Here is a 14,753-nt window from a genome sequence, read left to right as displayed (position 1 = left end):
GGGAGTGGAGGCTGGTGGCCATGGGGTGGCCATGGGGGGTAGAGGCTGGTGGCCATGGGGTGGCCATGGGGTCTCCATGGGGGGTAGAGGCTGGTGGCCATGGGGTCTCCATGGGGTCTCCATGGGGGGCAGAGGCTGGTGGCCATGGGGTCTCCATGGGGGGTCCATGGGGGGCAGAGGCTGGTGGCCATGGGGTCTCCATGGAGGATCCATGGGGGGGTGGAGGCTGGTGGCCATGGGTCTCCATGGGGGTCTCCATGGGGGGTAGAGGCTGGTGGCCATGGGGTCTCCATGGGGGTCTCCATGGGGAGCAGAGGCTGGTGGCCATGGGGCGTCCATGGGGGTCTCCATGGGGGGCAGAGGCTGGTGGCCATGGGGCGTCCATGGGGGGTAGAGGCTGGTGGCCATGGGGTCTCCATGGGGATCCATGGGGAGTGGAGGCTGGTGGCCATGGGGCGTCCATGGGGGGGTCCATGGGGGCAGAGGCTGGTGGCCATGGGGCGTCCATGGGGGGGTCCATGGGGACAGAGGCTGGTGGCCATGGGGTGGCCATGGGGAGTGGAGGCTGGTGGCCATGGGGCGTCCATGGGGGTCTCCATGGGGGTCTCCATGGGGGGTGGAGGCTGGTGGCCATGGGGTCTCCATGGAGGATCCATGGGGGGTGGAGGCTGGTGGCCATGGGGCGTCCATGGGGTCTCCATGGGGAGCAGAGGCTGGTGGCCATGGGGCGTCCATGGGGGTCTCCATGGGGTCTCCATGGGGAGCAGAGGCTGGTGGCCATGGGGGTCTCCATGGGGGGCAGAGGCTGGTGGCCATGGGGTCTCCATGGGGTCTCCATGGGGGGCAGAGGCTGGTGGCCATGGGGTCTCCATGGGGGGGTCCATGGGGGCAGAGGCTGGTGGCCATGGGGGTCTCCATGGGGAGCGGAGGCTGGTGGCCATGGGGGGCAGAGGCTGGTGGCCATGGGGTCTCCATGGGGTCTCCATGGGGTCTCCATGGGGGGCAGAGGCTGGTGGCCATGGGGTCTCCATGGGGTCTCCATGGGGTCTCCATGGGGGTGGAGGCTGGTGGCCATGGGGTCTCCATGGGGGGCGGAGGCTGGTGGCCATGGGGTCTCCATGGGGTCTCCATGGGGGGCAGAGGCCGGTGGCCATGGAGCTCCCTGCGGGCGGATCGCGGTGCCCCGGGAGGTCGGACGGGCGCCGTGGGGCAGAGCCGTCTCCGTGGGGCGGACCCAGCCGCCCGCCGCCCCCCCTGACCCCCCCCCGCGCCCCCCCCCGCAGGTGGGGCGAGTGGTCGGCGGCGCAGGGCTGCGGGCGGGGGGGGCGCCTGGTCTCCTTCCGGCTGCGGGCGGAGGCGCCGCGGGGGCTGGCCGACGACGTGGCGGCCGCGGGGCTGGCGCTGGCCTGCTCCGACGGGACGGTGCTGGAGGGCGCCGGGCCCCCCCGCGGCGCCTGGGGCAACTGGAGCCGCCCCTGCCCCCCCGCCCGCGGCCTCTGCGGCCTCCGCACCCGTGTCGAGGCCCCCCAGCGCGCCCGCGACGACACCGGCCTCAACGACGTCGTCTTCTACTGCTGCCAGTGAGGCGGCGGCCGGCGGCGGCGGCCTCCCCCGCGGCCTCCCCCGGCCCCAGGTCCTCAACGGGCCCTCGACCATCTCCAGATCCTCAACCGTCCCTTGACCATCCCTTGACCATCTCCAGGTCCTCAATGATCCCTCAACCATCCCTTGACTGTCCCCAGATCCTCAACCATCTCTTGACCATCCCTTGATCATCTCCAGGTCCTCAATGATCCCTCAACCGTCCCTTGACCGTCCCCAGGTCCTCAACCATCCCTTGACCATCCCTTGACCATCTCCAGGTCCTCAATGATCCCTCAACCATCCCTTGACCATCCCTTGACCATCCCTTGACCATCCCTTGACCATCTCCAAGTCCTCAATGATCCCTCAACCATCCCTCAACCATCCCTTGACTGTCCCCAGGTCCTCAACCATCTCTTGACCATCCCTTGACCATCTCCAGGTCCTCAATGATCCCTCAACCATCCCTTGACTGTCCCCAGATCCTCAACCATCCCTTGACCATCCCTTGACCATCTCCAGGTCCTCAATGATCCCTCAACCATCCCTTGACCATCCCTTGACCGTCCCCAGGTCCTCAACCATCCCTTGACCATCTCCAGGTCCTCAATAATCCCTCAACCATCCCTCAACCATCCCTTGACCGTCCCCAGGTCCTCAACCATCCCTTGACCATCCCTTGACCATCTCCAGGTCCTCAATGATCCCTCAACCATCCCTTGACTGTCCCCAGATCCTCAACCATCCCTTGACCATCCCTTGACCATCTCCAGGTCCTCAATGATCCCTCAACCATCTCCAGGTCCTCAACCATCCCTCAACCATCCCTTGACCATCCCCAGGTCCTCAATGATCCCTCAACCGTCCCTCAACCATGCCTTGACCATGCCTTGACCGTCCCCAGGCCTCCCCTTGACCATCCCCAGGTCCTCAACCGTCCCTCAACCGTCCCTCAACCATCCCTTGACCATCCTCAGGTGCTTGATGGTCCCTCAACCATCCCCAGGTCCTCAACAGTCCCTGAACCATCCCTTGACCGTCCCCAGGCCTCCCGTTGACCATTCCTAGGTCCTCGACCATCCCTTGACCGTCCCCAGGTCCTCGATGGTCCCTCAACCCTCCCTTGACCATCCCTTGACCGTCCCTGGACCCTCGGCCCCCCCCTTGGCTTCTTGGCCTCCCCTCGGCCTCCCCCGGCCCTTCCCGGACCCTCGGCCTCCCCCGGCCTCCCCCCAAGCGTCCCCCGGTCCTCGGCCGTCCCTCGACCGGCCCTGGACCCTCGGCCGCCCGCGGCCGCCCTGTGACCGTCCTTCGGTGGCCCCAGGCCTTTGACTGGCCCTTGACCCCCCCCCCCGGCCCCTTGTGGCCTCCCCTGGCCCCACAACTGCCCCCTCGACCAGCCCCAGCCCCACAACTGCCCCCCCAGCCCCACAACTTCCCGCCTGGCCCCACAACTGCCCCCTCAACCAGCCCCAGCCCCACAACTGCCCCCCCAGCCCCACAGCTGCCCCCCATTAAACTCGCTCCAGCCAGCGGCGGTGCCGGCCTGTTCCTGGGGGGGGGGGGACCCGGACGCCTGGGCCCCGGGCGGGTGGGGCAGGGCAGGGCCCGGACGCCTGGGCCCCTCCGCCCCTGGACCTTGGCCCCCCCCCGGGTTAACGATTAACGGCACGGGGGGGGGGGCCGGGGGGGTGGGGCAGCGTCGGGCAGCGCCGGGGGGCAGCGGAGCCAGGGCCCCCCCGCGGTGAGGCCTGGGGGGGGGCCGGACGCCTGGGCCCCTGCTGGAGGGGGGGGTCATGGTCACCGGGATGCCTGGGCCCCTGCGGGGGGGGGGCCCGGACGCCTGGGCCCCTGCGGGGGGGGAGCCCGGATGCCTGGGCCCCCCGGGGGGGGGGTTGGGGCCACCCGGACGCCTGGGTCCTCTTGGGGGGGGGGATCAGGGGCACCCGGATGCCTGGGCCCCCACTGGGGGGGGGTCACCCGGACGCCTGGGCCCCCCCAAACGCTCCCGTCTCTCCTCTCTTCCAGCCCCTCCCGCCGGGATGGAGAAGGGGCAGGTAACGGGGAGGGGGGAGCCCGGGGGGGGGCCGGGGGGGGTCCCCTCACCCCCCCTCACCCCCCCTCACCCCCCTCTGCCTCTTCCAGCCCCCCCAGGTGCTGCCGCCCCCCTCGGAGCCCCCCCAGAACGGCCCGGGCCCCCCCACCAGCCCCACGGCCCCGGGGGGTGAGAGCTGGGGGGGCTGGGGGTCCCCTGGGGGGGAGGTTCCCTGGGGGGGGTCCCTGGGGGGGGCTCAGGGTCCCCCGGGGTATTTTGGGGTGCCCAGGAGGGTTCGGGGGGGTCGAGGGGCATCTGGGGGGGTCCTGGGGGGCTATTGGGCATCCAGGGGATCACTGGGGGGGCCCGGGGGGGCTCTTGGGGGTCTGGGGGGGTTCTTGTGGGGTCTGGGGGGTCCTGGGGGGTTATTGGGGCTTCGGGGGGGTCATCGGGGGGTCCTGGGGGGTCATTGGAGGATCCGGGGGGGCTATTGGGGGTCCTGGGGGGGGGTTACTGCGGGTCTGGGGGTCATTGGGGGGGTCCGGGGGGGCTCTTCTGGGGTCTGGGGGGGTTATTTGGGGCCTGGGGGGTCATTGAGGGGGTCCGGGGGGGCTATCGGGGCTCCAGGGAGGTTCTTGTGGGGTCTGGGGGGGTTATTGGGGGTCCTGGGGGTCATTGGGGGGGTCCTGGGGGTCGCTGACGCCCCCCCGGACCCCCCCTGTTTCCACATGTGCCGCCCGTCGCCGGGGGGGCAGCGGCTGCTGGCGGAGCTGCGGGCCCCCCCCGCCCTGCGCCCCACGCGCCGCCCCACGGCGCTGACCACCGTCTTCCGCGGCCCCCCCCCCCCCGTGAGTGCCGGACGCCTGGGCCCCGCGTGGGGGGGGTGGGGGGGCTCCCGGACGCCTGGGCCCCCACGGGGGGGCACCTCGCTGACCCCTGCCCCTCTTCCCCCCCCCAGAGCCGCCGCGAGGCCCCGGAGCCGGGGGGCGGGGGGGGGTCGCAGCCGGGGGGCCCCCCCCGACCTGAGCCGCCCTCGGCCGGACCCAGGGACCCAGGCGTCCGGGTGACCCCCAACCCGGGGGGCCCAGGCGTCCGGGTGACCCCCTGTAATGGGGGCCCAGGCGTCCGGGTGACCCCCAACCCCGGGGGCCCAGGCGTCCGGGTGACCCCCTGTAATGGGGGCCCAGGCGTCCGGGTGACCCCCAACCCCGGGGGCCCAGGCGCCCGGGTGTTCTCCCGCACCGTGGACCCAGGCGTCCGGGAGTCCCCCCACCCCGGGGGCCCAGGCGTCCGGGCCCCCCCCCCATCCTTGGGGACCCCCCTGACAACCCCCGGCAGGAGCCGGGACAATAAAGCGCTTGATTGACAGTTGCGTCTCCGCCCCCTGGTGTGGGAGGAGCCATGGGGGCGGGGCTGGGTGACGTCATTGGGGGGGTGCTGTCCACGTTGGGTGACGTCACGCTGCACAACGGGGGTGATTTGGGAGCGCTGGGGCGGGGTAGGGAGCCGTGAGGCAATGTGATGATGTCATGCATCACAATGACATCACACAGAGTATTCGCACTGCTGCTTGTTAAGCCTTATGATGTCATCATGTGGTACCACATGATGATGTCATAACCCCAGGCCTAGAATACGACTCTAAGCACAGCAGGTGACGTGTCAGAGACTACGCTGGTGACGTCATGCCGACGCAAAGGCACCTCAGTGAAGGTGTTGCCGGCTGCCACGCTGTCGCCAAGCGCGGCCGGCCGGGGCGTCGCGAAAGCGCGGTGCCACTCCGCCGTAAAGCAGCGCACAGGAGGGGGAGGGGGTGGAGGGGTGCGCGCCACTCTGCCGCCAAGCGCGGCCGGCCGGGGCGTCGCGAAAGCGCGGCGCTGCCCCGCCGCAAAGCGCCGCCCGCGCGCGCGCGGTACGTCGGCGCCGCAAAGCGCGGCGGGAAGATGGCGGCGGTGACGGTGCGGGCGGGCGCGGCGGCGCCCTGGGCCGGGGCCGGGGCCTGGGCCGGGCCGGGCCCCGCGGCTCTGCACCGCGACTGGACCGCGGAGCCCGTCAGCACCGGCGTGAGCGGGGCCGGGGCCGCAAGGGCGGCGGGGAGCCGGGGGCTGGGGGGCAGGAGGGACCGTGGGGGGGGCTGTGGGGCAGGAGGGGACCTCATGAGGGAGGTTATGGGGCAGGAGGGACTTGGGGGGGAAGCAGTGGGGCAGAAGGGACCGTGGGGGGGCAGGAGGGGGCTTCATGGGGGGGCTGTGGGGCAGGAGGGACCCTGGGGGGGGCAGGAGGGGCTTCATGGGGGGGCTGTGGGGCAGGAGGGACCCTGGGGGGGAGCCGTGGAGCAGGAGGGGGCTTCATGGGGCGGCTATGGGGCAGGAGGGTCCGGGGAGGGGGGCTGTGGGGCAGGAGGAACTGGAGGAGGGACTGTGGGGCAGGAGGGGGCCTCGTGAGGGCAGTTATGGGGCAGGAGGGACCGTGGGGGGGCCTGTGGGGCAGGAGGAGGCTGCATGAGGGGGGCTGTGGGGCAGGAGGGACCTGGGGGGGGGCTGTGGGGCAGGAGGGGGCCTCATGAGGGGGGTTATGGGGCAGAACTGGGGGGGGGGTCGGGAGGGCTCCTCTCTGCAGCCGTGGGGCAGCGCAGGGGGTTCCCGGCGGCCATGGGGCAGCGCAGGGGGTTCCCGGCGGCCATGGGGCAGCCCCACGGCAGGGCCTCACCCCGCCCCCCCGCTCCCCCCCCCCAGACCACCATCATAGCCGTGGAGTTTGACGGAGGCGTCGTCATCGGGGCCGACTCGCGGACCACCACGGGGTGAGCGGGGCCGTCGCTAGGGGCCCCCCGTTGCCGGGGGCGTCGCCAGGGGCCGCCTGTTGCCGGGGCTGCCTGTTACTAGGGGCTCCCCGTTGCCAGGGATACCATCACCAAGGCAACCCGGGCACCAGGGTGGTCACCGGGTGCCCCCCGGCATCGATGCCATGGGGGGGGGGTCTCTGGGGCTGTCGCCAGGGCGGTCGCCATGGCAATGTCACCGGGGCGGTCGCCATGGCGATGTCACCGCGCAGGTCGTACGTGGCCAACCGGGTGACGGACAAGCTGACGCCCATCCACGACCGCATCTTCTGCTGCCGCTCGGGCTCTGCCGCCGACACCCAGGCCGTGGCCGACGCCGTGGCCTATCAGCTGGCCTTCCACAGGTGGGGGGACGCCGTGGGGCGCGGGGGGACGCTGTGGGGCGCGGGGGGACGCTGTGGGGCACGGGGGGACGCCGTGGGGCGCGGGGGGACGCCGTGGGTCTCAGCCCCACACGTGCCCCCCAGCATCGAGCTGGAGGAGCCGCCGCTGGTGCGCACGGCCGCCAGCCTCGGGGATGGGGACACTGTGGGGCGCGGGGGTCGCCGTGGGGCGGCGCCGTGGGGCGCGGGGGGACGCCGTGGGGCGGCGCCGTGGGTCTCAGCCCCACATCTGCCCCCCAGCATCGAGCTGGAGGAGCCGCCGCTGGTGCGCACGGCCGCCAGCCTCGGGGATGGGGACACTGTGGGGCGCGGGGGTCGCCGTGGGGCGGCGCCGTGGGGCGCGGGGGGACGCCGTGGGGCGGCGCCGTGGGTCTCAGCCCCACATCTGCCCCCCAGCATCGAGCTGGAGGAGCCGCCGCTGGTGCGCACGGCCGCCAGCCTCTTCCGGCAGAGCTGCTACCGCTACCGCGAGGAGCTCAGCGCCGGCATCATCGTCGCCGGCTGGGACCGTCGCCGCGGCGGCCAGGTGAGACCCACGGCGCGACCCACGGCGCGACCCATAGCGCGACCCACGGCGCCCCGGCCCTGCCCCACGGTGTGACCCGCAGCGACCCCCCGCACCCCACGGCAGCCCTGCTGGGAACAAGGTCACTGTGGGGGGGCGTCCCCCAGCCCTGCCCCACGGCGCTCTCCTGCCCCACGGCGTCCCCCAGCCCTGCCCCACAGTGCTCTCCTGCCCCACAGCATCCCCCAGCCCTGCCCCACGGTGTCCCCCTGCCCCATGGTACTCTCCAGCCCCACGGCGTCCCCCAGCCCCACGGCATCCCCCAGCCCCACCCCATGGCATCCCCCAGCCCCACGGTGTGCCCCAGCCCTGCCCCACAGTGTCCCCCTGCCCCACAGGCACCCCCCAGCCCCGCCCCACGGTGCTCTCCAGCCCCACGGCGTCCCCCAGCCCCGCCCCACGGTGCTCTTCAGCCCCACAGCACCCCCCAGCCCCGCCCCACAGGCACCCCCAGCCCACTGAGACCCTGCTGCCCCCATGTTGCCCCCCACGTCCTCCCCGAGGCGCCCCCCGCCCCCCCCGCCCCCCCACGGGCCCCCCCGAGCCCTCTGTGCCCCCCACATTGGCCCCCTGCCCCCCATGTCCCCCCCCTAGGTGTACGCGGTGCCGCTGGGGGGGCTCCTGGCGCCGCAGCCCTTCTCCTCGCCCCTCGCGGTGCCGCCGGCCCCCCGCGCCCCCCCCGCGGTGCCCCCCCCTCACCTCGTGCCCCCCCCAGGTGTACGCGGTGCCGCTGGGGGGGCTGCTGGCGCGGCAGCCCTTCTCGGTGGGCGGCTCGGGCAGCTCCTACGTCTACGGCTTCGTCGACGCCGCCTTCCGCCCCGGCATGAGCCAGGCCCAGTGCGAGGAGTTCGCCGCCCGCGGTGGGGGGGCCCGGCGCCCGCGGGGGGGGGGAACGGGGATGGGGGGCCCAGGTGTCCGGGGGGGTTGTGGAGAGGGGAGGGGGCCCAGGCGTCCGGGTGGGGGGGGGGAATGGGGACGAGGGGGCCCAGGCGTCCGGGTGGGGTGGGGGAATGGGGATGAGGGGGCCCAGGTGTCTGGGGGGGTTGTGGAGAGGGGAGGGGGCCCAGGCGTCCGGGTTGGGGGGGGGAAATGGGATGGGATGGGGGGGAATAGGGACGAGGGGGCCCAGGCGTCCGGGGGTAGGGGTTAGAGATGGGGGGGGCCCAGGCGTCCGGGTGGGGGGGAAATGGGACAAGGGGACCCCGGTCTCTGGGGGGGGGGGGGGTTGGAGATGGGGGGGGGCCCAGGTGTCCGGGCAGGAGGAGAAGGAATGGGATGGGGGGGGAGAAATGGGGACAAGGGGGCCCAGGCGTCCGGGCAGGGGGGGAAGAAGTGGAATTGGGGGGGGGGGAATGGGGATGAGGGGGCCCAGGCGTCCGGGGGGGGCGGGAATGGGACAAGGGGACCCAGGCATCTTGGGGGGGGGGGGGTCGCAGGGCCCCAGGTGTCTTCAGGGGGGAGGTTGCGTGGGCCCAGGTGTCTGGGGGGGGTTTAGGGGGTTGCGGGGCCCCGGTGTCCGGGAGGGGGGGGGTCGCGGGGCCCCGGCGTCCGGGCCTCACCGTGTGGCCCCCCCCCGCAGCGCTGGCGCTGGCCATGGCGCGGGACGGCTCGAGCGGCGGCGTGGTGCGGCTGGCGGCGGTGACGGAGCGCGGCGTGGAGCGGCGCGTGCTGGCGGGGCCCGACCTGCCGGGGGGGGACGGCGGCCCCCCGCCCTGAGCGGGGGCTCGTTAACGGGGGGGGGGGGGGGGTGAGATTAACCCCCCCCGGCTGCTGAGCAGGGCAATAAACGCACTGACCCCCCCCCGCCTCCGCTCTCTGCATCGACCCCCCACGTTCCCCTTCCACCCCCCCCCCCACTGGGGTTCCCCCCCCCATCCTCCTCCCCGGACGCCTGGGCCCCTGGAGGCCCCCCCCGATGCCACTGCCCCTTTTCCCCCCTTTTCCAGCATATTGGGGTCCCTCTGTGCCCCCCCCGGTTTTGGGGTCCCCCCCTTTGCTCCCCTCGGTGGGATCCCCTTGTGCCCCAGCCGCCTCCGTCCTTGTGCTGCTCCCCCCCCCCCCCCCCCAAAACCCCTCACTGTCCGGCTCCCGGACACTGGGGCCCCTTCCCCCCCCCTTTTCCCCCTCAGGTGTTGGGGTGCCCCGTCACTTGCCCCCCCCCGATCCCCCCCCGCCCCTTCCCACGCTCATTCATTGGGGTTCCCCCTCACTTTTGGGGCCCCCCCCGGATCGTGGGACCCCCCTGGACATCGGATCCCCCCTTTTCCCGGCCACCTGGGCCCTTTTCCCGCCCATTTTCCCCCTCAGGTATCGGGGTGCCCCCTCACTTCCCCCCCCCGACCTCGGTCCCCCCTACCCCTTCCCACCCCATTTTGGGGCTCCCCCTCACTATTGGGGCCCCCCCCGAGCTCAGCCCCCCCCCAGACCTCAGGGCCCCCCCCGGATCTCGGGGACCCCCCTGGACCTCGGGGTCCCCCCTTTTCCCGGCCACCTGGGCCCCTTCCCCGCCCCCCCCTCCCTCAGCCGCTCCCCCGTGACGTCATCGTCTCCACACGCGGCGGGGAGCATAAAAAGGGCGGGAACGGCCGCGCCCTCGCGCCTCGGGCGGGCGCGCGCCGCCCCCCCCCCTCAGTTCCGCAGCGCGCATGCGCCGCGCCTGTTCCCGGCGGCTCCGCGCCTGCGCAGTGCGACGCCTCCTTCCCCCTCCCGCGGCGCCGCGCCTGCGCAGTGCGACGCCTCCGCCCCCTCCCGCGCTGCCGCGCCTGCGCAGTGCGCCGCCTCCGCCCCCCCCTCCCGCGCCTGCGCAGTGCGGTGGGTGGCGGCGCGGGCGCTGTCAGTCGGTGGCGGAGCCGCGGCCGCAGCGGGGCCGCCCCGGCCCGTCCCGTCCCCATGGGGCCCCGCTGACCCCCCCCTCCCCTTCCCCGTCCCCCCCTCCCGCCCCCGCCGCCGCCGCCGCCATGGCGGACCCCGCCCCCGCCCGCAGCCTCGACGACATCGACCTCTCCTCCCTCCGGGTGAGCGGGGCAAAGGGCGGCGGGAGCGGGGGGGGCCGAGGGCGCGGGGGGGCGGGCCCGGGGGCAAAGGTCACGGCAGGGACACCCCCCCCCGAGGCCTCCGAGCGGGACCCGCCCCCCCCCCCCCCCCCGGGCTGGCGGGGTTTCACCCCGGGTGGCCTCCGCCAGGGCGTCCCAGTGCCTCCCAGTATCTCCCAGTATCCCCCAGGGCCTCTCAGTATCCCCCCGGACTCTTACTGGTGAGCTGGAATGAGCTGACACCCCACGGAGACCCCCCCTGGCCTCCCCCAGTGCCTCCCAGTATCCCCCAGTGCCTCCCAGTATGCCGTCAGTCTTTTACTGGTGAGCCAGAACTACCTGCCACCCTGTGGAAACTCCCCCAGTGCCTTCCACTGTCCCCTCAGCTTCTTACTGGTGAGCCAGAATGACCTGCCACCCCGTGGAGACCCCCCTGGGCTCCCCCAGTGCCTTCCAGTATCTCCCAGTGCTTCCCAGTATCCCCCAGTACACCCCACAGGCGGGATAAAAGAGCTTCATTGCCTTCCAGTTTTCTCCAGTGTCTCCCAGTACTCCCCAGTAGCTCTTCTAAGGTGGTTCGAAGGGCTTTGTTTCCTCCCAGTGCCCCCCCAGGCCGGGCAGTGGGACTGAGCGCCCCCCCCCCGGGCTCCCCCAGCCCCCCCGGGCTCCCACCTTGTGGGCCCCCCCCCCAAAAAGGGGGGCTCTGCCTGCGGGGGGGGCTCTGCCCTTGACCCAGGCTGGAAGTGGGTCGCGCTGGGGGGGGTCCCGGGGACGCTCCCCCCCCCGTTGTGTCCCGCCGTCAGGAATCGGGGCGCCCCCCCCCCGCATCTGCAGCCCCCCCGTTGCCCAAACTTGCCACATTTGGGCCCAAAACCCCGTGTCGGGGGGGGCGGGGGGGCGCCGGAGGGGATTAGCCGGGCTGCTAATTAGCTCGGCGGCTCCCGGGGGGGCGGCAGGACGCGCCGACCGCGTTTCGCGGTTATTTATACGCACGGGGGGGGCCGGGGGGGGGCCCGGACGCCTGGGCTCCTCCGGGTGCCCTCCGCGACCCCCCCTTCCCCCCCCCCAGGACCCCGCCGGCATTTTCGAGCTGGTGGAAGTCGTCGGCAACGGGACGTACGGGCAGGTCTACAAGGTGAGCGGCGCACACGCCTCGCACACGCCTCGCACACGCCTCGCACACGCCTCGCACACGCGCCGGCCGGCCGCAGCTCGGGGGGGGGGTCAGGAGCCCCCCGGACGCCTGGGCCCCCGCTGACACCCCCCTTCTCCGCGTCCCCCCCCCCCAGGGCCGGCACGTGAAGACGGGGCAGCTGGCTGCCATCAAGGTCATGGACGTGACGGAGGTGAGCGGGGAGGGGGACACGCGTGTGGCGGCGGGGGGACACGCGTGTGACGGGGGGGACACGCGTGCGGCGCCGCGGGGACGCGCGTGTGACGGGGGGGGCCCTGCACACGCGTGTGGCGCCGCAGGACGAGGAGGAGGAGATCAAGCAGGAGATCAACATGCTGAAGAAGTACTCGCACCACCGCAACATCGCCACCTACTACGGCGCCTTTGTCAAGAAGAGCCCCCCTGGCAACGACGACCAGCTCTGGGTGAGCCCCGGGGGGGTCTGGAGGGATCCGGGGGGGATTTGGGGGGGATCCGGGGGGATCTGGGGGCGATTTGGGGCTTTAGGGGGGGATCTGGGGATCCAGGGGGGCATTTGGGAGTCTGGGAGGGGGATTTGGGGGCGATCTGGAGCTTTAGGGGGGATGCGGGGGTCCAGAGAGGACCCAGAGGGGGATTTGGGGGTGATCCAGGGCTTTGGGGGGGGATCTGGGGGTGCAGGGGGGATCCTGGAGGGATCCCGGAGGGATCTGGAGAGCACACAGGCAGATTAGGGAGGATTTGGGGGTCCTAGGGGGGACCTGGGGAGGGACTTGGGGCCTGAGGGGGGATTTTGGGGTGATTTGGGGCTTTAGGGGGGATCTGGGGGTCGAGGGGGGATCCCGGAGGGATCTGCAGAGGATGCGGGGGTCTGAGGGCTGATTAGGGGGGATTTGGGGGTCCTGGAGGGGAGCCCAGGGGGGGATTTGGGGGTGTGAGGGGGGATCTGGGGCTTTAGGGGGGGGATCTGGGGGTCCAGGAGGGATCCAGGAGGGATCTGGGGGGCGCTCAGAGGGATCTAGGGATCCAGGGGGAGATCTAGGAGACATCTGGGGTGGACATAGGGGTTGAGGGCAGATAGAGGGGCCTGGGGAGGGTCTGGGGGAGATCCAAGACGAATCTGGGGGGATCTCAGAGGGATCTGGGGATCTGGGATGGGATCCAGGAGGGATCTGGGGGTCCGGGGGGGATCCAGGAGGGATCTGGGGGATCCAGGAGGGATCTGGAGATCCTGGGGAAGGATCTAGGAGGGATCTGGGGGTCCAGGGGGATCTGGGGGGGATCCAAGAGGGATCCGGGGAGGACGCAGGGGCCTTGGGTTGATCCGTGGGGCTGGGGTGGATCCGTGGGGATCCGTGGGGCCAGGAGGGGATCCGTGGGGATCCGTGGGGCGGCGCTGACCCCCCCCCGCCCCTCCAGCTGGTGATGGAGTTCTGCGGCGCCGGATCCGTCACGGACCTGGTGAAGAACACGAAGGGCAACGCGCTGAAGGAGGACTGCATCGCCTACGTGTGCCGCGAGATCCTGCGGGTGAGCGACATGCGTGTGCGGGGCGTCACGCGTGTGCCCTGTCCACCCCCGCATCGCCTACGTGTGCCGCGAGATCCTGCGGGTGAGCGACACGCGTGTGCGGGGCGTCACGCGTGTGCCCTGTCCCCCCCCGCATCGCCTACGTGTGCCGCGAGATCCTGCGGGTGAGCGACATGCGTGTGCGGGGCGTCACGCGTGTGCCCTGTCCCCCCCCGCATCGCCTACGTGTGCCACGAGATCCTGCGGGTGAGCGACACGCGTGTGCGGGGCGTCACGCGTGTGCCCTGTCCCCGCCCCGCATCGCCTACGTGTGCCGCGAGATCCTGCGGGTGAGCAACACGCGTGTGCGGGGCGTCACGCGTGTGCCCTGTCCCCCCCGCATCGCCTACGTGTGCCGCGAGATCCTGCGGGTGAGCGACACGCGTGTGCCCCGTGCTGCATACATGTGCAGGGCGTGTGCAGGACCTGGTACACGCCACATGTAAGCCATGTGCATGGTGTGTGCAAGGCTTGGCGTGTGCGGCACGTTCAGCCTCTCACACGTGTGCGTGGTGTGTGCGGGGCCTGGCGCATGGGGTGCCCGTGTGCGTGGCTCACGCGTGTGAGTGCCGTTCTCAGGCCTCACACATGTGCGTGGCGTGGGCAGGGCCTGGCGTGTGGCGTGTGCGCGGCTCACGTGTGTTCACGGTCCCGCGGGCAGGGCCTGGCGCGTGCCGTGTGCGTGGCGTGTTCAGCGGCTCACACGCGTGTCCTTGGCGTGTGCAGGGCCTGGCGCACCTGCACGCGCACCGCGTGATCCACCGCGACATCAAGGGCCAGAACGTGCTGCTCACCGACAACGCCGAGGTCAAGCTGGGTACGTCCCCGCCCAGTGCTCCCAGTACGGCCTCCCAGGGCTCCCAGTATGAGCTCCCAGGGGTCCCAGTGCTCCCAGTACGGTCTCCTAGCGCTCCCACAGCTCGCAGGGCTCCCAGTGCTCCCAGTATAAGCTCCCAGCGCTCCCAGCACTCCCAGTACAGGCTCCCAGCATGAGCTCCCAGGGCTCCCAGTACGGTCTCCTAGCGCTCCCACAGCTCCCAGGGCTCCCAGTGTGGCTTCCCAGTGCTCCCAGTACGGCTTCCTAGTGCTCTCAGTATGGGCTCCCAGTGCCCCCAGCGCAGGCTCCCAGTTTGGTCCCAGGGAAACACGCCCCCCTGCCCCGCCCAGCTCCCAGTCTGTCCCAGTTGGGCTCTAAACGTCCTCCTGGGTTCCCAGTGACCCCCCCACATCCCCAGTGCCTCCCAGTCTCCTCCCAGTGCCCCCAACACCTCCCCCAGTGTCCCCAGCACCCCCAGTCCTCTCCCAGTGCCTCCCAGTCTCCTCCCAGTGCCCCCAACACCTCCTCCAGTGTCCCCAGCACCCCCCAATGCTCTCCCAGTGCCTCCCAGTCTTTTCACAGTGCTCCTAACACCTTTCCCAGTGCCCCCAGTGCTCCCCTAGTGCTCCCAGTGTCCCCCAATCCCCTCCCAGTGCCCCCCAACATCTCCCCCAGTGTTCCCAGCACTCCCCCAGTTCTCTCCCAGTGCCCCAACACCTTCCCCAGTGCTCCCAGTGCCCCCCAGTCTCCTTCATGTGCCCCCAGGGCTCCCT

The 14,753-nt window shown here is 72.2% G+C and overlaps 3 protein-coding genes and 2 long non-coding RNA genes across 7 annotated transcripts in view; 4 read left to right on the top strand and 1 right to left on the bottom strand.

The window, feature by feature from the left end:
- Window positions 1-429, bottom strand: part of LOC135324526 (proline-, glutamic acid- and leucine-rich protein 1-like) — a 1,878-nt gene extending 1,449 nt beyond the window's left edge. Inside the window, exon 1 of the mRNA XM_064501079.1 lies at window positions 334-429. Coding sequence (XP_064357149.1) covers window positions 334-429 — 96 coding nt within the window. The remainder of the gene's footprint in view (window positions 1-333) is intronic.
- Window positions 430-3,261: 2,832 nt separating this feature from the next.
- On the top strand, window positions 3,262-3,869 carry LOC135324562 (uncharacterized). The gene is made up of 3 exons (XR_010385890.1): window positions 3,262-3,328; window positions 3,613-3,641; window positions 3,730-3,869. It is a non-coding gene; the product is annotated as an uncharacterized LOC135324562 (long non-coding RNA).
- A 444-nt stretch (window positions 3,870-4,313) lies between these two features.
- LOC135324570 (uncharacterized) lies at window positions 4,314-4,987 on the top strand. The gene is made up of 2 exons (XR_010385898.1): window positions 4,314-4,467; window positions 4,578-4,987. It is a non-coding gene; the product is annotated as an uncharacterized LOC135324570 (long non-coding RNA).
- A 523-nt stretch (window positions 4,988-5,510) lies between these two features.
- LOC135324559 (proteasome subunit beta type-6-like) lies at window positions 5,511-9,209 on the top strand. The gene is made up of 6 exons (XM_064501141.1): window positions 5,511-5,682; window positions 6,355-6,422; window positions 6,674-6,805; window positions 7,241-7,370; window positions 8,125-8,269; window positions 8,989-9,209. Exons 1-6 carry the CDS (start codon window positions 5,563-5,565, stop codon window positions 9,123-9,125), a joined length of 732 nt encoding a protein of 243 aa, XP_064357211.1. The 5' UTR covers window positions 5,511-5,562; the 3' UTR covers window positions 9,126-9,209.
- A 1,055-nt stretch (window positions 9,210-10,264) lies between these two features.
- Window positions 10,265-14,753, top strand: part of LOC135324593 (misshapen-like kinase 1) — a 29,763-nt gene continuing 25,274 nt past the window's right edge. For 2 of the 3 annotated variants that reach the window (XM_064501179.1, XM_064501178.1), the window contains exons 1-6: window positions 10,265-10,423; window positions 11,511-11,576; window positions 11,731-11,787; window positions 11,915-12,040; window positions 13,014-13,124; window positions 13,890-13,980. In XM_064501179.1, the coding sequence (XP_064357249.1) occupies window positions 10,367-10,423; window positions 11,511-11,576; window positions 11,731-11,787; window positions 11,915-12,040; window positions 13,014-13,124; window positions 13,890-13,980 (508 nt within the window). In that variant the 5' untranslated portion in view covers window positions 10,265-10,366. Of the gene's footprint in view, window positions 10,424-11,510; window positions 11,577-11,730; window positions 11,788-11,914; window positions 12,041-13,013; window positions 13,125-13,180; window positions 13,535-13,889; window positions 13,981-14,753 lie in introns of those variants that run through there. The other variant, XM_064501180.1, reaches the window with a different exon arrangement.

Source organism: Dromaius novaehollandiae, chromosome 32, assembly GCF_036370855.1.
Source record: "Dromaius novaehollandiae isolate bDroNov1 chromosome 32, bDroNov1.hap1, whole genome shotgun sequence".
Lineage (NCBI taxonomy): Eukaryota > Metazoa > Chordata > Aves > Casuariiformes > Dromaiidae > Dromaius > Dromaius novaehollandiae.
The sequence above is the reverse complement of the archived record's forward strand: the minus strand, read 5'-3'. Positions and strand labels throughout refer to the sequence as shown.